The 20,796-nt window shown below is 51.3% G+C and overlaps 1 protein-coding gene across 4 annotated transcripts in view; it reads right to left on the bottom strand.

Moving 5' to 3' along the window:
* DPP6 (dipeptidyl peptidase like 6) overlaps positions 1-20,796 on the bottom strand; it is an 848,700-nt gene that overhangs the window by 124,882 nt on the left and 703,022 nt on the right. For all 4 annotated transcript variants that reach the window (XM_059172341.1, XM_059172343.1, XM_059172340.1 and 1 more), the window contains exon 7: positions 19,227-19,308. In XM_059172341.1, coding sequence (XP_059028324.1) covers positions 19,227-19,308 — 82 coding nt within the window. The remainder of the gene's footprint in view (positions 1-19,226; positions 19,309-20,796) is intronic.

The following is a 20,796-nucleotide window of genomic DNA, read 5'->3' as shown; positions in this document are numbered from 1 at the left end:
AAGCCCACCCCGCCTGTTCTCTCTCGCTCTGTCTGACAAATACACAAAATCTTAAAAAAAAAAAAGAAAAAGAAAAAGATGAATGGACCAAGACCAGGTAATTCACAAGAAAAGATAGCATGGGTATTAATTTGTGAAAAATTTATGGAAAAGTACCAATTTACTATTAAATACACGCCAATTTAATCAACCATGAGTATAATTACATACATGCTGACTTAAATAGTTATGTCATTGGATTAGATTAGCAAAGACTGTTTTAAATCGTAGAATCACCAATATTTTTCTTAAATGATGAGACCCGGTATTGGTGGATATGCCGTGAGAACGGGCGAGGGAGCGCACGGAAAACAACTTAGAGTTGCATGTGTGGAGCCCAAGACTGTTCAGAGTTCTTGATCCCATCACTGTGAATCAGGGACATTTTAGGCCCCAAATACTCTACTGCATCGATTCTAATACTGAGTCTTATCAACAGTCTAGATGTCCAGCGAGAGAATGGTTATATACATTTCTATAAATCCACTCTATGAAATATTGCATAAGTATAAAAAATGATGCGTACGAGTATTTGATTATATAAAGTGCTAACTGCGCGACAGTAGGCACAGAAGTTGGGCTGGAATACTGATAGCTGTATGAGGAGGGCATCTACTCTGGGAAGCAAGATTATGAAGATAACAAAATATTAACAGTAATTATCTGTGGACACGAAGTGTATCATACTATGATAAGGAGATTTTTTTTCCCTTTTTTGTGAAATTTTTTCTATGTTCTCTGTTATTTTTACAATAGAAAAATCAATAAATAATAATAATTAATAACTAGCAAAAATGAGCCTGGCCCTGGGACTGAGCGAGAGTCAGGGTAAGAGAACGAAGGGGTCACTCTCCTAACGCCCACAGGATGTCGTGTGTCCAGGGAGAAGGTCAGGAAATGGGTATTTACCACACAAGGTGGGTGTAGCTAGAGCCAGGCAGAGCCTGTCAGTCCCTGAAGCCTGCACGGAGGAGGTGGCGCCTTTGACTTTCAATGCTATCCCTGTTCCAGCCTGACCTTGTTTTCTGCCATTATTGCCTCTGTTTGAAATGAGCCCCGTATCACTCGGCAATTCATATTAAAACAACTAAACGTTCTGGAGAAGATGAGAACCCTCCGGCTCTCCTGGCGGGTTGCTCCGTGGGGATGAGCAGACCTAACTGGGGGCCTCTGGTTCCGCGGCCAAAATGACCTCAGCTTGCAGGAGGAACTCCCGGGGATCGTGGGGTGCTGCCCTGGCCTTCCTCTCCACATGGGGATCCGTGTTCTGCACACACGGCCTGCTCGGCCACCAGTCACAGGCTGTACCTGGAAGCCCCAGGCCGGGGGAAGGCAGTGTGAAGGCACAACGGGTGTTTCGGGTCACGTGTCTCGGGGTATTTAAATCTCCCGAGGGGAGGCAGCTCCGGGGCCGGGGAGCCTAGACTAAGTCCACAGTGACATGTCCGTGTCCTGCTCTGCAGAGCCCAGGATGGCCCTGTGCGGTGCAGGAAGCCTCCTCAACGACCCTCACCCCACCTCCAAATTCGGGGACCACCAGGTCACTCGCATGTGGCCGAGGGCACTGTCTGCTCTCTGCCCTGTAGTCATCACTTAGCACATTCCCGTGTCTTAAAAACGCGGAGGTGAGACTCGTTTCTAAAACCGTGTGACACTTTCTTGGGTTACGTCATGGATGGTGTCCGTCAGAACAGCAATCTTCTCCAGGCTGTGGTGACGTCCTGCCCGCTCGTCGTGCCCCGGGCGAACGCGCGGTTGTTCTGTTGGTTAGACTTGTCTGAGCTCTTCCTTCCTGACCTTGGCCGCGCCGGCCCCCATGATGTGCGCCGTGGCTGGGGCAAGTGGGGGCAGGGCGGGTGGCCTGGGGCCTCATGCTGTCCTCCCCTCGTCCTGCACCAGACACGAGCTCTCTCTGTGGTGTCCCCAGGCAGCTTTCCCCGCACACAGACACGGAGCCTCTCTGGGCGATGACACAGGAGCAGCGGTTCTTCCGGACCTCATGTGAGCTGGCAACCCCCAGTGATCTGAGGCACCGAGGCCGCAGGTGGGGAAAAGCCCACGAACGGGCTCCCACGTGAGGTCGGGCAGCTGCTCGGGGATCGGGGTGGGTGGGTGTGCTTAGGGGAAAGGGTGGAGGGGCTGCGGGCTCACCCGGAGCCCTGGGCTGGGGCGGGGCGGGGCTCCCTGCTCTGGAGACTTGTCCCCGCGTGAGCGACAGACCTGTTTGTCTGGGACACCCCCGGTGTTAGTACTGAGCATCTGAACGGCCTGGGACATCCCCCCCAGTCCCAGAAAAGCTGGGACAGCTGGTCACCCAGGATTTAGGTGACTCATCCAGAGTGGGGAGGGCACGCGGGCCCTGAGGGACCAGAAGCTGATCTCCTTACTTAGGTCGTGGATTGGGAACTCCTGGGACAGGTTGAGAATCTGTATAAACCCCACATGTCCATCTTCTTGTACAGACACACACACCTGTACCCCAGCCGTCATACATGGCAGCTGTAACTAACCCAGCGGCGCTGGAGAGGTATTTCAGGAGGGTTGTTTTTGCTCAGGTTTAGCCGGAACCTTCCGGAGCCTTCCAGACTCACAGGAGCTGCACGGCTGTGATGGGCCACACGACAGGGAGCTCCGTGCCTGCAGCCGGGGAGGAAGGGTGGCCAGGAGAGGTGCTGGTTACCCCACCGCACACGTCGGGTTTGTGCACGTACGGACAGACCACTCTTAAGAGGTGGGAGCCTCTCCAGTAACAGGGCCTACCAGAGCCCAGGGCTGGGCCTGGCTCAGCAGAGGCCCCTGACTCTGGGAGCCGCACCAGCCAGGGGCCTCCCACCGTCTGGGAGGCTGGCTCGGCTGAATGAGGGCACCTTTGAGCTCAGCAGGGATCGTGCGATGAAATATTTTAATACGCAGCTGACCTTCTGCTGGGAGCCTGGTAATTAGCCCTTCTGAAACATCAGTGCACTCAGAATTTTAGCAAGATGGAAATGTTAATTAGGAGAGCAAAGTTTCAAACTCCTTAAAATATCAGGAGACATTCCAGCAGCACAATATGACTTGGTGTTCTGCAGATGGGACTTGGGGGAGGCTTACTGAGACAGCGTCGGGGCGGGGGTCCCTGCTGCCGTGCTGGGGACCAGCATGCTGTGGCGGCTGGGAGGGACCAGCGTTACCATGACGCGTGTTAAATCTGGAGGCTTTTGCTTCTGAAACCTCCTTTTAGGGACGCTCAGGACCACCCTTCCTCAAAGACCCCTGAGAGGTAGAATGTAACTCAGGAAAAAAAGAAAGAGCAGAGACAACAATTCTCCAGTAAAGCCGCGGCAAGGAGGAAAGGATGGCGAGCAGCTGGGCTTCCCTGCCCCCACCCCTGAGCCTTTAAGACTCAGCTGCTACTCCAGAATCATAAATTAGGATTGGAAAACCCAAGTTCTCAAAGCCCTAGAGAACGACCCCACACATTTTGGTGCCTCTTCACCCCCCCTCCCATTTATGAGATGATTTCCCCCCAAACAACAGAGTTTTGTGCACCTGAAGTTGGGACCTGGGAAGACAGGGGGTGTCACACAGGCGAGGGACAGGCCGGCGGGTGTCACACAGGCGAGGGACAGGACGGCGCGTGTCACACAGGCGAGGGACAGGACGGCGCGTGTCACACAGGCGAGGGACGCCACAAACACGGACCGGAACAAAACGCCCTCGTTTGCTGAGAGCCGACGGTGTCCGTGATGGGATTGCCGCTGTGTGATTTAAGGACGCTACAGATTCTCCCAATAAGCATGCAAAATAGGAAGCTTCCTCATTCTTGATTTGTGGGTGAGGAAACTGACTCTGGAGGTTCAAGGTCAAGAAAAGCTAATACGGCTCCAAGGTCTATGCTTTTATGTCTTGTAATTTTCTCACTGTTTGAGCAAAATTTATTCGAGCTTTGGCCGATTCAAGACACCATTAGATTTCTCCTTCCACATCAGTGGCCAAGGAAGGGAACGGACACTTACACACTGGGTGAGCCTGCCCACGAGCTGTTTCTGTGACCTTCACAACACCCCTTCGAGGTCTTTCTACCCTGTTTACGAATGTGGACATGGAGGCTGAGGGGGGTCGCGGGCATCATACGACCCTGTGAGGGGTGGGGCTGGGTTTCAGTCCAGCTCAGGTTGGTAACCCTGGGTTCCTTCCACTGCAGGAATGCTTCTCAGAGGCTGCCAACCACCAAGCACCTTGACAGGACTGGACCAGGCAGGCGCATCACTGCTACTCTAATTTGTTTTTTTCCAATCAATTTCCTCTTTACATAAACAAGTTGCATTTATAAAGGAAATTCTGTATCTCTAGTGTGCACGGAACACCCGTATTTTTAGCAGTGAAGATGAGGGGAACACAAAATAAACATCAAAAAAGCCAACATTATTGCTAATCCCATCCAGGACAACAGAAAGCTCCAGACCCAAGGCACGCACTCTCTGTTAGGAAGGGAGGTCAGCAGGAACCAGGAGCTATCGAGGACGGGCCCTCGTGTGCACAGCAGAGCTCGACGAGAACTGAACACAGACCGCTCCCCTTACTAACCACCTGCACCATCTCTTCGGGGGGCTCATGTAACCCCTAAAACCATGTTCCAGACCTTCCACTGAATGCGTGTTGCCGTGGGTCTACACCGAGGGGGCTCTGCCCCGGTGATGTGGAGAGACACGAACTCAGGAGAGTGTCAGGCTCACCCCAAACACTTCCAAATTGCTTGTCACATGGGACCCTAAAAAAGCCCGGCTGGTAGGGCCACTTCCCCACTTCCCATGGGCTCCCCACGGGCACCCAGAGCTCCAGTGTCATGAGGTCCCTGTGGGACCATGGACACCATCCGTGTTACCTTCAGGTCATGATGAAAAGAGTCGTCCTGAGTCCATGAGAGGAGGGTGACGTCTATAGGCCGAGTCATGGATGAACCCCCAGGCAGGAGCGACTTTTCCAGGATGCTTCTTACCACTCACTGGGGTTCTACAGATGGACTTGTCCATAAGGACAGTCAACTGTTCCTAAGGCTAATGTTTGTTGAAAGGCAGCTCGACAAAGCTCACGGAGGGTTTCTTCTGAGAACAAGTAAAGTCCAGATGCGTGTTTCTTGAACTGAGTGGCCATAAGCAAGGAGTCTGAGGACAAAGGCTCTTTTAAAGGACTTTTAAGTTTCCTGTGTTTATTTTGACACAACTCTTCATCATTTACTATGAAATCTTCTCAACCACCAGAAGGCCTAGTAGGCAAGAACCATCACCACGTCTAGCCCCTGGGTTTGCGTTCACGAGCACACTGCTACGTACTACCACTCTGACACTGTGAGCCAGTGAGGAGAGAACATGGGCGAACTTGATAATGTCAACAAATGCTACATTCCTGCCAAGCGACGTGGCAGTATCAGGGCTGTGTTAGTCCAAAAATGGTTTCTCAGCAGGTCAAGGAAAGAAAAATCACAGAAATGCAGTCACAAGATGGCAACACAGGCCTGAAAAATGAAGGCCTTGCTCGGCTGTGCCATAGCCTGTTCTCAACCGCCACACGCACGGTTTTGTTACAACTCCAGCCCCGAAAACCAACGTTACTGCGTGCGGTTGGCTGGTTGTGTCGGTTTGTTGGCGTTTGTGATAAATGACATTCGGCTTTGAAGTTAGAGGAGTTCGTACCTAGTTTTGTGTGCGCCCTTGGGGAAGCACCACTCAGTCAAGTCTTCTAAGTCAAGTTCACCAATGTGATGTATCGTGTCAGCGGATCAATTTTATTCATGAACACAGATGCAAAAATCCTACAGGACAGTCGTCTTAAAAGTGCGGCAAAATACACATGTAGAGAAGGAAATGCACCATCACTGGTGGGACTAATCCTGGTGACCTCGGGCTGGTTTCCGGCTGATCACTACACCATTCCCGTTGGCGGACGAGAGGATGAAACCACACCATCATCTTGGGCGAAGCAGAAAACACACCGAGTTCAAAATCCATTCCAGTTGAGAAATCAGAACACAAAACACAACAGTAGGAGCAAAGGAAGCCTCCGCGCAATCCGGAATAGCAGCGACCTTCCTCGAGCCGGCTGAGCCCGTGCACCGAACAGCCTGCAGCCTCGTCCCGCTAAACAGGGAACAGGGAACCTCAGGAGCATCTTGCGTATGAACGGACAAGAGATGTTTCCTACAGTTACCTCCTAGCCCACTGACACCGGCTGTCCCAGAGAGCGCAAGACGTACGACGGGGAACGGGAGCCCCGCACAGGACAAAAGAGGAGCACTGGAATCAGTCATCATTTGGAGGGGATACAATTGTCTAAATCCACCATCCGAAAAAAGCCATATATAAATTATTGGAATTAAAGGGGGTTAGCCAGGCTGTTAGACACAGAATCGATAAGAAAAGTGAAGCTGTGGTTCTGCTCGCCAGCAAACATAAAGTTAAAAAGTCACATCTGAAAAAACAAAACATCAAACAGGTCCAAAAACATCCGATACCTAGGAATACATTTAAGTGAGATGCGTGGAAACAATTTATGGAGAAAATGATAAAATTCTAGTAAGAGACATTTTCATTTTTTTGAAAAAGTAAAAAAATTGGTCACTATACCATGTATGGGAAAATTCAGTAGCTTAAGTTTATAAATTCTTTCTCAGCTAGGGTAGAAACAATGTAATTCCAACTAATCATCCAAAAGTGTTTTTTAAAAACATTTATTTTTAATTTAAGAGAGAGAGAGAGAATTCCAAGCAGACTCCCTGCTGAGCACAGAGCCTGACACGGGTCTCCATCTCACGACCCCGAGATCAAGACCTGAGCTGAAATCAGGAGTCAGACGCTCAACTGACGGAGCCCCCCAGATGCCCCTCTCCAAAAGTGTTTTTAAAAGAACTGAATTATTATTTTAAATTCTGTGTGTGTGTGTGTTTTGTGCACATGTACACACACACACACACACACACACACACACTCTTGCACACACAGTGCCAAAGACCGCCAGGACATTTCCCCAGAACATGCTCGGGGGACTGGGCGCACCAAGGCACACGCGGTACAGAAGTCATGTGACCACCCACTGTGTAGCCCACGCAACGTCCTGCTGTGACGGTGTCGTGGTGGAGGGCTGCTTCTGCTCCGCCGATATGTGCGAGGTCAGCCGGAGCAGCGGGTCTGACAGCAAGCCCCCCCCAAAGCTCATAAATGGCAGGGGCGTCCTCGCCTGGCCTTTTGGAAGCCCTAAGGGAGGGGTCGCTGTGTCCTTCTGTCCTGTGTCCCAGCCGATGCTACCGCACGGGGACAGCCCGCCGCCACCAGCCCAGTGCCTCTGTTCCTTCAGGCTGTCCTTCTAGTGTACGTTACTGCTTGTAGGTTTGACTGGAGACCATCACGCGGAAAGTGGTTACTGTGTGGAACATCTACATCCACATGGACAATGACCCCTCGCCCACAGTGAGGAGGGAAAGAGAAACCAGTTTGGGGACGTCTTAATGTTAACCTCGCACGGCACCGAGGGACCAGAAGCGTGGCAAACCGCGAGGCAGTTAGCGACCTCCCAGTCTGATGGGGTCCGGCTGCCTCTTGGAAGGGACAGTCTCGCTGGAAATGTCCTATTGGTCGGTAATGCCCATGTAAACACATGGACAGGCCTTTGTTACAGGCCTGGGGGTTCAAGACGCAGCCTCCGTAATCTCACCGATCCTTGGTTTCGCCATGCAGTTGGAACATGGCTGTGAGGCTTCCCAGCTTGTATACGAGCCCACCCAGTCCCCTCTTGCCCGCATCTGGGTCCCTGGCGCTCACATCCGGCTGCATGGGACAGGCTCCTGGGAGCTCTCCCACAGCCTGACGCCTGAGCCTCTCAACACACGGGAACCTCTGGGCATGACGCCCACATGTGGGTCCTTCCAGAGTTACCGTAGCGCAGCTGAGAACGGTTCCTCTTAACCAGCATCTACACCAAAGCCCTTTTGTTCCACTAAATGTCTACAGGCTGTTGAGCTCTTAGCCAATAAACTTCAGAGTTATTGGAAGAAACGACTGACAACGGTCACTTCACTGGGAAACCACTGGCAACCATCAGGCTGCCCCTGATGCAGCCCCGGCTGGTGACGGGCTGGGTTCTGACACCGATTTCCAGCCAGACATGGTCCATCAGGGACACGGGGCGATGACCCGTGCTGCTAGGAGCTAATGGAGGCTGCAGCTGGTGACCTCAGTCTACAATAGATTGTCTGCTTTCCCACTGACCTGTTAATTTATTTTTTTATTAATTTGTATTTTCTGAGAGGAAGACTTTGGAGTCAGCTAATCTTATAAAGCAGAACACAGGAAATTTAAAAGACAGAATTCACTGAGCCACCATGAACCTTGTCCTGGGTGATCTGATTTACAGGAATCTGTGACTTGATCAGTCATCCAAGTTCCATTAAATATTCACACTTCTCAGTTAACTTTAAAAATCTAAGAGTGCCTACGGCTATGGAGAAAGTAAGCTTAATGACATAAATATGTGTTTATGCTACTATAATTTCTTTGAAAATCTGGGAGTTGACTGGAATGCGGCTGGGCCTGGGTGTAGAGGCGATGCCACGGCTGATTACGGAGGCCGAGAAGGTCCGGAGTGAAGGGGGGTCTGCCCCGGGTTACGGCCCAGGATGGAAGTCAGCAAACGTCGAGCAGAGGGTGGACACCGACGAAGCAGGACGAGTGAGACTGGGGGTAATGCTGCTACTGGAAAGGGGACTGACTTGCTCCTTGGTGAATAACACCCTGAACCGAGCGCCTCATTCAGCGTCTGACAGGTCCGCAGCCCCCCGGACGTCAGGGCTGTAAACCCGGGGCAGGCGGGAGCTTGTTCTGAAGGGGCCTGCGGTCCGTGGGGGAAGACAACAAGGCAGCAGAACGTCATTGCCCGGGGTGACACTGGGGACAGCACTGGGAGAAGAGGAAGCAGAGGGTCTCCAAGCCCAGTCTTGGCTGTGGGCGGACGACGTGGGGAAACGCAGGAGTGAGCCGAGATCGGGAAGGCGATGTGGTTTCGGCCGGCAGGGGAGTGCGGCTGAGCTGGGGATTAGGAGCGTGTCCGACTGACGGCAGCAGGTCGAGTTCCAGGGACTGGATGCAGTTCACCGCAGCTGTCCTCAGCCTGGGCACATGGGGTGCGGGGCAGGGAGGTGACAGCAGGGGACACACCCAGGAAGGGCGTAGGGCTGGGGCCTCCTCCTTAAGGGCCACGCAAGAATGGACGGCTCTCGTGGGAAAGCTGGCATGGTCCCTCCGTTGCAGACCGGAGGACATTCTAGAACAGGAGTGGATTCCAGGAGTCCACGCAAGAATGGACGGCTCTCGTGGGAAAGCTGGCATGGTCCCTCCGTTGCAGACCGGAGGACATTCTAGAACAGGAGTGGATTCCAGGAATCCACGCAAGAATGGAACGGCTCTCGTGGGAAAGCTGGCATGGTCCCTCCGTTGCAGACCGGAGGACATTCTAGAACAGGAGTGGATTCCAGGAATCCACGCAAGAATGGAACGGCTCTTGTGGGAAAGCTGGCATGGTCCCTCCGTTGCAGACCGGAGGACATTCTAGAACAGGAGTGGATTCCAGGAGAGAGACCAGCAGGCAGAGCTGTTACAGGAACCCGGGGGGCAGTGACGGTGGGAGCGGAGGAGCAAGGCCAGCTGTCAGCCAAGACCGCAGAACTCGCCGCCTGTTGCCGGATCAAGGCAGAGAAGGGAAGGTGGGGGAGTCGAGTGTGCCCTTCAGATCTGGGCAACAGCAGAGACGGGGTGTCTCCGGCTGAGTAGCGGGTACGGCCACAGGATGCATAGAAACCGGGTGAGGCCAGGTGACAGCCAAGCAGAGCCCTGCGCGGCCGTGGAGGGCGGGGCGCCCCGCAGGCCTGTCGCTCGTGGGAACAGACCCCGTGGCCCTGCTCCGCCGGCGCAAAGCTCAGCGGCAAGGCCACAGACAAGTGGGGCCGGGACCGGCTCCTGCCCTGCACATGTACACTCATTAACTCAGGCCCAACTGAGGGAATGAAAACACACCTCCCGCCGTTAGCGGCCACTGAAGCCACCATAGTCAAAACCAGAACCATTCAGATAAACGGTCAGTTTCCCAACTGAAGACCAAAACGAAAGGTCAACGCACGAATTTGCTGTGTGTTCTTTGTTAAGTGGAAGCAGCTGAACTAGGCTTTAACCTGGTTATACATAACAACAAACACAGTCCAAAATAAATAAAACGGATATGTTTTTTCGGGGGGGGGGGAGGGGCAGAGGGCGAGAGAGAACCTCAAGCAGGCTCCATGCCCAGCACGGAGCTTGCTCTGACGACCCTGAGATGATGACCGGAGCTGAAACCGAGAGTCAGACGCTTGACCGGCTGAGACACCCAGACGCCCGGGATCTGTTTTTGGTTTCTGTTGGTTTCCTTGTGTTTTTAATTGATTCATTGGCTATCTGTGCTCCCTTGTAATATTGTTCTTTTTAGAATGCAATTTTTTATATCAAAATTATAGGTTGTTTTTTTTTTAATGTAAATTTAAAGTCAACCCACACTCCCCAGGAGTCAGACAGGCAACAGAAAACCTCACGGGCTATGAACACAGCCAGGGCAGAATGGAAAAACAGCGTGTCAGGAAAGTTTCCTTAAAAAAGTGAAGTATTATGCCTTTCTCATATCTGTAATTGGTTTGCAATAATTAATAAAGGCTAACAACATGCTATGAAGAAGGAGTCCCCTGAAGTCTGTTTCGAAGAGAAGGCAGAAGGAATCATTTGCAAGTAATTGGCTTAGGTGTTGATAAAATCTCTCCAAGGTTCTTGGAAGCATCCAGTTTCGAGTGAGCTAAACATTGCTGGTGCTGGGCGCTAAGTATCTCGTGTCATTTCCCAGTCCAGACGCGCTCACTGGAGGGTAAGTGGGGAAGGCTCATCAGCAAGTCTGGTGTTAAACAGGACGAAATCACCTTAGGTGTCTTGTTGGGGTAAGCACAGAGGTGGTTTTAGTCTCTGAAATTCCTCTGGAAAGCCAAAGTTCCAACTCTTTGGTCAGAAGGTTTAGGTCAGCCTGCCTGTTCTTGATAAATTTTAATAGTGAAGACTCACGGGGCGCCTGGGTGGCTCAGTGGGTTAAAGCCTCTGCCTTCGGCTCAGGTCATGTTCTCAGGGTCTTGGGATCGAGCCCCGCATCAGGATCTCTGCTCGTTGGGAAGCCTGCTTCCTCCTCTCGCTCTGCCTGCCTCTCTGTCTACTTGTGATCTCTGTCAAATAGGTGAATAAAATCTTTAAAAAAAAAAATAGTGAAGACTCACGTCTTTGTTTAGAGATGATTAATAGTATAACAAACTGTTATACTATTATAACAGAAAAGTCAGAAAAGTCTGACTCCCAAATCCCAAAGTCCTTCCATAGTGTCTCATAATCTGTTGAGCCAATTAAACATCAGACAAGTTGTTAAATCTTAAAAGTTTCAGCTTATGACACTGGCTTTTTCCAATTTCTATGAATTGGGGATCTTATGCCTGTAAATCTGACATTTAGTTTAGTTTCCCTTCTGGATATCATTCATTTAACAAGTATTTGTTGAAAACCTGTATTCTGCAAGATACAGAGCAATGGGCTGTTGGTGATCAAAATGCAGTAGAAAATGTCCTTTGTCCTTGAGCGGCTTACATGGGATCTGGGAGATAATTACTCAAAACTGAAAGAGTTGAATAAGAAAATCAAGAGACCCGTGTTGGTCTGCTAGGGTCCATGGCATGGATGAAGTTACAGCAGTTTAGAGGAAGAAGAAATCATGGTTAGTCTATGGAGACAAGGATGTGGAGCCGTTCTCTTGACATTTTCGGATTGCAAAACATTTTAGGACTCGTGATAAAGAGGTACTCCCTCCGCTCGAATGGGAGATGTTCACAACATGGTCTAGAAAGCCCATCACGGACACAAAGAAGAACGCTTCGCAGCATAAATGACTCAGAGCTCCTCTTAGGCACCTGGACAAATCCTCACGTGGCCAGAACCTGCTCTCCGTGTCATGGGGGACGTCTGCCTGGGGCTGCGGATAGGACTGTGGCCTCCACCCTGGGCACCCCATCGTGGGTCAAAAAAGGTCATTTTAATTTATCACTGCCTGCTTAGATGATTTAAGGAAGCCAACAGTAAACGCGCTCTTCCTTCACAGACCATTCTGGTCCTGCTTTTAAATTCTATTTGATGGACTATCCTGAAATTCTCTGACCTCATGGTCCCACGGTTGATGCGGGCACCTTCTAAATTAAATTTGTCCTCGGACGGATACACTGTTTCCAGTGCAATTGCATTCGGGAGCTCTGATGAGGAGGAAACTAAGTTTATGCTCCAGACTGACATGCATAATGAGGTCAGGCCTGGTTTTCCACCTTCTTCTTAATTGCCTTGCCTGGAAAATACTGTCTTAAGGGTTTGCCGGAGAGACAGGAGAAAGGACACATTTGCATAGAGCTTTGTAGCCCACGGAACCACGGGCACGGTCACCGCCGGGGACTGGCTTCCTCACGACGGCACCCCCAGAACGGCCTGCGCTCCAGCCCGCGTGAGGCTGCGTACACACCCACCGACTGTGTGTCCACCAGGACTCCCACAGTCAGATCTTACAATGACTTTTCTCTTTTCCCCATTTTAAATGAATATATATAACGTTCCAGGAACATTTCCAGTATCCAGGAAACTTGAGAAGTGGATAAAAATGGGCCCAGTTCGGCCAGACCAAAATAATTATCTTTCCCGCGTACAAAACATATACCAAACACCTTATTTTTAGTCCTAACACTAATTAATAGATGCTCCATTTCCCAAGGTCACATACAGTCTATCTACCTTTTTCAATAACAGCTCATCCTGTCAGTGGCCATGCTTTGCTAAATCACTCTCCTATAAACACTTAGGATACTGACGGCCTTTACAAACTATCATTTCTAGACAGCAGTGTTCTGAGTGTGTTGTGTGTACCGCTTTTGGACTCTCTGTAGAAGGACTTCTGTGCTAACATGTGGCGTGTCTCAGTGACTCTTGCTACGTAGTTCTGTATTGTTTTAAGAATGGATTTTCTCCCGTGCCCCTCCCCTGTACTCACGGCAGGACAACGAGTTTTTAAACTCCACTTTCCTATTTACATTGTTTCCCTCACTTCCTCCAAAATCCCAGAGTTATGAGTTGCTTATGTGTTTGGAAATCCCCGTGTCTTCAGAGAGCCCTTCGGTGGAAAGAACAAGTCCCACCGCCGCATCCTAATTCCACTCACTCCTCAGCTGTGACCGTCAGGCAGCTCTGTCACGCTGCCCCCCACTCAGACTAAGTGACAAAAACTCAGCATACGTACTTGAGGACACATTAAGTGGCTGAGTGCCACGGGGACACGAAGAGCTGGCATATTGCGTTAAACTTGAAGGGTACCCCCAGTGAGCTAGTACATCACTCACTAAACTGCTCCATCCATTATTTGAGGATACATAAGGCAATTTCCATCCCGGTGATATTAATTTCTTGGCTACTGTCATGGACTTCAGTGCCCATGATGAATGTTTTTACAATGAATACCAAATTAACCCAAACTGATTAGAGGCTTTTATAAGTTATTAATGGGATGTCACTTCAGTCTGGTCCTCCCCATGTCTACGGCATTTCATTAAATAATTTCCTCTTGCTGGAAAGATCAATCTCTCTCCCCTTGTTGGACTTGTCAACGTCGCTAAAACGCTGCTTGCCCCCTTGGTGACTTGGAACTGGGTGAGCAATAATGCCCTGGGGGAAGCAGCTCATCCGCTTCTGCTCAGGTGTCTGGTGGCTGTCTGAGGTGGGAGAAGCCTTGTCCAGCTTGAGGTCCCGGGACAGGCCGGCTGGTGCACGGAGGAGCTGGGAAGGGGAAACAGGAGGACCACAGGCTTTCCCTCAGCATCACCGAGATATAATTGGCACCTAACATTGTATAAGTTTAAGGTGATTTGAGAGTCTCTTGAAATACTAACCCCTCCCTCGTCACATAATTACCATTTCCTAAGTCAGACAGAGAAAGACAAGTCCTGCATGATCTCATTTCCTGTGGAATCTAAAAAGTCTGAACTCATGGACACCAAGAGTAGGATGGTGGTCACCACGCCTGGGGGTGACAGGAAGGGGGGATGGCGGCCTCAAGGAGAGAGACTTGCCCTTGGAAGATGACTACATTCTGGGGATCTAATGCCCAGCTCTTTAATAAAGGATGTAGTCTGTTCTGTTTGGGGGATAATTTCTGGGGTGACATCGGAGGACAGCTGCTGTCACCTGCTAGTGGCCTTCTCTAAGGAGACAGACACATGCGGACCTGCTTAAAGGAGCTACAGGCTTGGAGGAACAGGGAGGGGTGGCGTTTTCTGAACCGCATCCTTCACCCCTAGGAGCTGGAGAAGAGCCAGGAAGAGACTGCGCCCACTGGATGCCCAAGCCTCCCCGGCTTCCTCCCCTGCTTCACCACGTGTAGCCGAACGCACCATTAGACACACACACACACAGCCACTGGATGAAATCCTTATTTTTCTCTCACTCTCCATATTTTGGTTAAGCCGCATAATCATTCTAGTGACAACAATAGAGCCCTGGTTTCCCAGACGCTTTCTGTATCCTACTCTCTGCAGCACGGACTTTGAATAAGTTAACTTAATCTATGCGGTGACCTTCAAGGGTACACGATCTTAACCTGCCTTTACAGACGAGGAAAGCAAAGCTTGGTGAGATTAAGTATGTTAAGACCGTACCTTTGGTAAGTGCCAGAATCAAGATCTGAATGTGGCCCATTTGATCCTAAAGGTTTTGTTTTTAGTGGCCCTTAAGAAGCAGAACAAACTAAGCAGACTTCCCTTTCCTCTTAAGGTTCTAAGTCAGGACCTCTAGATTCTGAGACGGAATGGACGGTTGAAATGCGACCGTGGGGGTTCGGATAAGGGCTCCTGGGTTCAAAGCTGGGTTGTTCCTGGCCTCCCGTCATCGTGCTCCCAGCACAGAAGCCGGGGTCCTGGCTGCCCCTGCCCGTTCCCGGGGTGCAGCTTGCGGCGGTGGGGAGAGAGGTGCCCATTTGTCCCTTCTGCACTTTGCTGTCCCCCCGAAAGCAGGTCGGCCTCCCTGTGGCTGCCAGCGCTTCCGCGGATGCCCACTCCTACGAGGTGTCGGAAGCGCACCCTCATGCCTGCCCCCCTCTGCTCTTTATTCCGACTCACAGAGCATTTGGGTGTTTCGAGAACAATCTCTTCATCTGGTACCTTATGCTGAATTACTGAAATTTTGGTAGCATGAATTTTTACAAGGCTAGTGGGGTTTCTCTAAGTATTTTTTTCCTCGGGGGCTCAGTTGATTAAGAGTCTGCCTTTGGCTCGGGTCACGATCCCCAAGTCCTGGGACTGGGTCCCGCGTCGGGCTCTTCCTCTGCCCCTCCCCTTTGCTTGTGATCTCTCTCTCTCTCTCTCTCAAACAAATAAACCAATATTTTTTTTCTACAGGAGAAAACTGAATGCTATGAAATGACCCAGAGTGAGCACGAAAAACTTCAGCTCGAATTCTTCTGGACCCTCCACTGACTCCTGGAGGAATAACGCATTTGCGGGGAGTCAGGGCCGGTGAACGGGGGAAGTGAGAGCCTCAGTCTCTTTCGCTGTTGATATGTTAGAAAGAACCTTCAGTAAGACGGTGCAGGGTGGGCAGAACGCAACACCGAGGCCCAAGCACTCACAAGAAGCCAATTTTTAGAGCGTGGTTGCTTTAGGATAGACTCACTGAGAGCCGCAGTTGTGACCCAGCAGGCCGGAGGACACGTACCCAGCCACGCAGGTGGGGACGGCCCAGGGGTCCTGTGAAGGTCCCCACGGCAGGGACCTCAGAGAACGGGTCTGAGTGCGGGAGGGCCGTGGGACAAAGCCTGAAGGCGGGTGGGGTTGGAGAGAATCCAGCGAAATCGGGGACCCTGTTAGTCCCCTGGGAGAGGACTTCAGGGTCTTGGTGGGGGCTCCTGTGGGAGGCTGAACGGCTCTGACGGGAAGAGCCTCAAACGAGCGGGGAACGAGCAAGGAGGAGCCAGAGCCCGTCAGGACTTGTGGAGGGGACATCGCTGTCCCCAGCCTCGACGGCCCACGAAGCTTGGCTGAAGCAAGGCCAGCGCCCACGCAGGGCAGTGACCGTGTCCCGCAGCCCTGCTGTGGCCAAGACCCGGAGTGTGTGCGCCGAGGGGACGGAGTCGCGGTGGGGAGGGCAGGGTGGCATGAAGCTGTCGCCAGCGCTGACAGCTGGTGGACACGGCTGTAGACGCTTTGTCCACCGGGTGGGGGGAAGAACCACGCCGCTCCTCTGCCCCCCAGGCTCTGGAGCACGGCGAGGGTTCAGGGCCTCTCATTGACACAGCAAACAAGTGAGTGAATGAAAGCTCTTGAAACCGGGCACACACAGAGGACCGGCCTTCCAGCTGACTGGCCACAGCAACCACTGGTCATGTCTGTCAGCCCGGACCTCCAGGGCTGTGCCGGAGATGCCCAGCAGGTCCCCCAGCCGGCCTGGGCGTCTCTGGTTGCTAGACGCCCTCACGCAGGTGACACGTAGGACGAAAGGCTGCCTCCAGGCAGACATGCCATCCTAGTCCAATCAGCCGGCAGAAGCCTTTACATGGACAGACAGACACACATAGGGCCTGGGCTTCATGAAAAGACCCAGGAAAGAAACTCAGAGCTCCCAGAGACAGATTCTTCTGCCGGGGACAGACGAAGGGAGACACCATCTGGGGAAAACTCGTGTTTTCAGAGCAAATGGCGATGAACCCTGACCACAAAAAGATGGGGCGGGGGAAGCCGGGGAAGGCACTTCCTCAACACCTCAACACCAACATGTGATTTCTCTTTGATTCCCGTTGAATCTAGCCAAATCCATTTTCCTGGTTTCAGGTTGGGTGGGTACATCGAATTCTGGAAAGCGCGCGGTCATCCGTCAGAACAGCGGAGCTCACAGACCGACGCCATCCCCGACACTTTCCCCGCACCACGGAGGCCTCCCCATGTCCGCCGTCTCCTTGCCTCTGACAACGGGCCAGGCAGGCGGGATTCATTAACTATGATGTCATCCGAAGGTCCAACCAAAGTCATCCGAGCCGCCAACAGCCACTGATTGGAGGTCACAGGGAGGCACGGGAGAAAGTGCCATCAGCCTCCTCCTGGTGCCTGTCGCCATCTCCCTCTCTTAGGGGGTCCCCGAGCCAAGCGCGCTGCTCAGATGATGCTCAGAAAGCTCGCTAGTGAGCCTGACCCGCAGCTGTGCTCTCTGTACCCAAAGGAGAATTCCTCACTTCAGTCTGACTCATTATAATTAGAGCAGATTGCCCTTGGGGAGCAATATTTACTTTTTGAGATAAAATGGCAATGAGGGATCTGTCAGTGTTGCAAGGACTGCTCGTGGGTTGCAGGTCTCTGTTGCCGCGGCCGTGAGCCCCAGGAGCAGCTGTCACAGGGATGCTGGTCCCCGGGCTCAGGCTCTGCTCAGTGGAGGACAGCCAGGAGAGCACGCGGACCCCAAACACCGGTCAGCAACCCCTGCCTTCAGGCCCAAATACAGTTTTATCAGAACAAAACAATGTCCATCTCCTTTGATACGACCTACAAATGCTTCTTTCTACCATAGCAACGTGGAGTGGTTGAGGCCAAGATCCCATGGGCTTGCAAAGTCCAAGACGTCTGCTACAGGCCCCGTCCAGGACTGGATGCCAGTGGCTAATGGAGGTGAGACACGTCGGTGGCACCAGGACATTGTAGGGACGGGAGCTCACCTGGGGACACGAAATCCTGGAAGCGGAGCCCAACGGTGCAGGGAGGGGAGTCTGGGAGGCTGTCTCGGAGAAGCTGATGCAAGGTTGGCTTTGCGGCTAATTCCTCTTCAAGAGGTCAAGTGTGGGGCCCCTGTGACCACTCAGACCCTCCCCAGCCCCTAGAAAGCATGACATGAGCATAGAGTCAATGGTCCCTGAGACCAGCCTGCGAGGCTGCAGCCAGGAGGCCGCCCAAGGATCATGGAGAGCAGGGGCAGCCTCTGTGGAGGCGCCCTGTCCCTTGTACGGAGGACTGGATGGACGGGGTACGATCTGCTTCCCAGAAGCACCTTCAGTCAGGATTTCCGAGGGATTTAAAATCGGCTGTTGGAGACTCAGCCTCAAACACCTGGGCTCCCTGCTGGAAGCTGCGGGTCCCCCCTGTGGGGGGGGTAGAGCCGCTGTGGAAAGGCGAGCTTGGTCTCCTTGCTCTGACGGCGGATCAGTGTCCTCTGTCTCCGGGCCTCCCCCCACTGGCTGACTCCCATTGGCTAGACGAGCTCTCTGGATCCTGATGACCGTGTGTCTGGGGCTGGGGGCCCATGGTGACAGCCAGGACAGCTCTGTGGCTCATATCCTCCCGTTTCGTTAAACCATTTCAAGGCAATAGGACGTGCAACCAAGGGACAATAATCATACCACTGGGAAAAATAGGACCATTTTAGTTCCCAAGACAGAAGACAGACTGTCCAATACCATCTCACCCCAAGCTTTTGAAAATAATCATTTTCTGTGTGGTTTTAGGAAAAGAGTTTTTGAGATGCAGCTTTACGGAATCAGCATCAAGCTGCAGGAGGGCTCGGTGAGCAGACCTGGTCCCATCACCTGACCGCAGCTGGCAGGGGCTTCCTGCAGGGGGCGCTGCAACCTCCCGGGAGGAGATGCCGTGATGCTGGTGCTGGGACATCCTGGGAGAGAGTCCTACTCCCTCTTCACTCAGCATGGGGGCCGCTGGTTGCCGCCTGACAGCCGAGGGTTAGGACCACACTCAGCACTAGAAACTCCCAATGATACCGCGATTCCGCTAATTCCTATCGACAGTCCCTTTGACCAGGCTTATCCCCTTGACCTCACAGTGAGTCTGTGATCCCCACACAGCTACAGTTGGGGTATTGGGATTTCAGGATATCAGAGCTGGGAACCACAGCACACTGTCCCAATTTCAAGATGCTTCTCTAACAAAAAAAGAAATGACCATGTTACACACGCAAATATTCTGGTGTCCTTTTCCAAAACATGACTCCCACAAACCCAGACATCAAGTGTCCTGAGACAGATTCAGCCTCTAATGTGTAAACTTCATCAAGTTCGAACCTGGTCCCCGAGCTTGACTGGCTTACCAGCTGCTGGCCTTTCGGACCCCAGCCTGCGTACTGAAGTTTCGCATTGCTCACTTCCGGTGGGTCCAGACTTTGAGGGTCCCTGAAAGAAAACAAATACACAGAAAAATAATCAATCAATCAATCCATCAATCAACATGGTGGGAAACAAGAATGCTCTGTGTTTATCCTCCAGCTCTAACTTACTCTCCTCTTCCACGGCGTGAATTTCAAGAGCTTGTGCTATTAAATACTGTCTCGGCCTCCATTAGGTTCCTTCAGATGTACATGACTTACATGAAGCTGAAACAGGCCCAACACTGCTTAACCCAGATAGTAAACGTTTATTAAGAGACAACGTGCAGAGACATCTGTAGATCGATTATCAAAATATCCACACCGGTCAACATTAAAAATGGAAATGCATGGCTATAAAGTAACAAGTCACCACAATTTCTATCTCCATCGCGGGCTTTCCTGGTGGATCGTTTTTTTCTAAGCATAACGCTAGGTCATTCTGACCTTCCCAAACCAGCAGCCTGAGGACAGATTCCACACTTCAGTTTGTGGTGGGAAGGAGGGGAGGGGGAAGCTGGAGAGAAAGGGTTTTTCCCTTTCAAACACCATTTAGATTTTTCATTCTTAATTTATTGACATGCAAAATACTATTCTAACAAAATCCATCTTATATACTTAAATAAATGTCATAATGAAGAAGTCATAATGGAAGAATTGAAAAAAACCCAACACTTTTTTTAAAAATTTAAATATTTTATTTATTTATTTGACAGAGAGAGATCACAGGTAGGTAGAAAGGCAGGCAGAGAGTGAGAGAGAGAGAGAGAGAGGAGGAAGCAGGCTCCCCGCCGAGCAGAGAGCCCGATATGGGACTCGATCCCAGGACCCTGAGATCATGACCTGAGCTGAAGGCAGCAGCTTAACCCACTGAGCCACCCAGGCGCCCCCAAAACCCAACACTTTTATAAGTATAAAATATTTCAGTATATTTTGTTGCTACTACTGTTTTCTACATATGGAAAAGATTCATTTTCATATTTCTTTCACATGACATATGATCTGTGTTCTGCTGGATGGACCAGACTCTGTAAGGTTCATACCCCATCTCTTGGCTGTGATAGGCCTTATGCAGAAGGCATAGCTACAAATGTACTTATTCATCAACTGAGAGGCTGTGGCTGAATGGTCTTTGTAAAAAGAAGATGCTTAATTTTAGGAGCTGCTTGAACAAAGGAGTTGAGGCAAGAGGGAAGGCAGGTAAAGTGCTGGTACTGATTCTGGGCTTGAATCAGCAGAAAATTATAAAGTAACTGCTTACTAAAATCACCAGAACAAAACAGAATACACTTCAGAGTGAAAAGTGTTGGGGAAGGTGAGAGAGTACACAATACCCCAGAGTCATTTTAAATAGGGTCCCTGAGTGTAAAGAGATCAGGGAAGTCTGAAGATGGGGTGATTAGGTGCTAAGTAACGGATGGCAATGATAGTAGGACTCAGCTGGAAAGACTGACAACTGGGCAGTTAGAAGAGTGAGGGAGGGGTCTTAACCTTCCTGGTTTTGAGTGAATTTTAA

This window comes from Mustela lutreola, chromosome 4 (assembly GCF_030435805.1).
Source record: "Mustela lutreola isolate mMusLut2 chromosome 4, mMusLut2.pri, whole genome shotgun sequence".
Lineage (NCBI taxonomy): Eukaryota > Metazoa > Chordata > Mammalia > Carnivora > Mustelidae > Mustela > Mustela lutreola.
The sequence above is the reverse complement of the archived record's forward strand: the minus strand, read 5'-3'. Positions and strand labels throughout refer to the sequence as shown.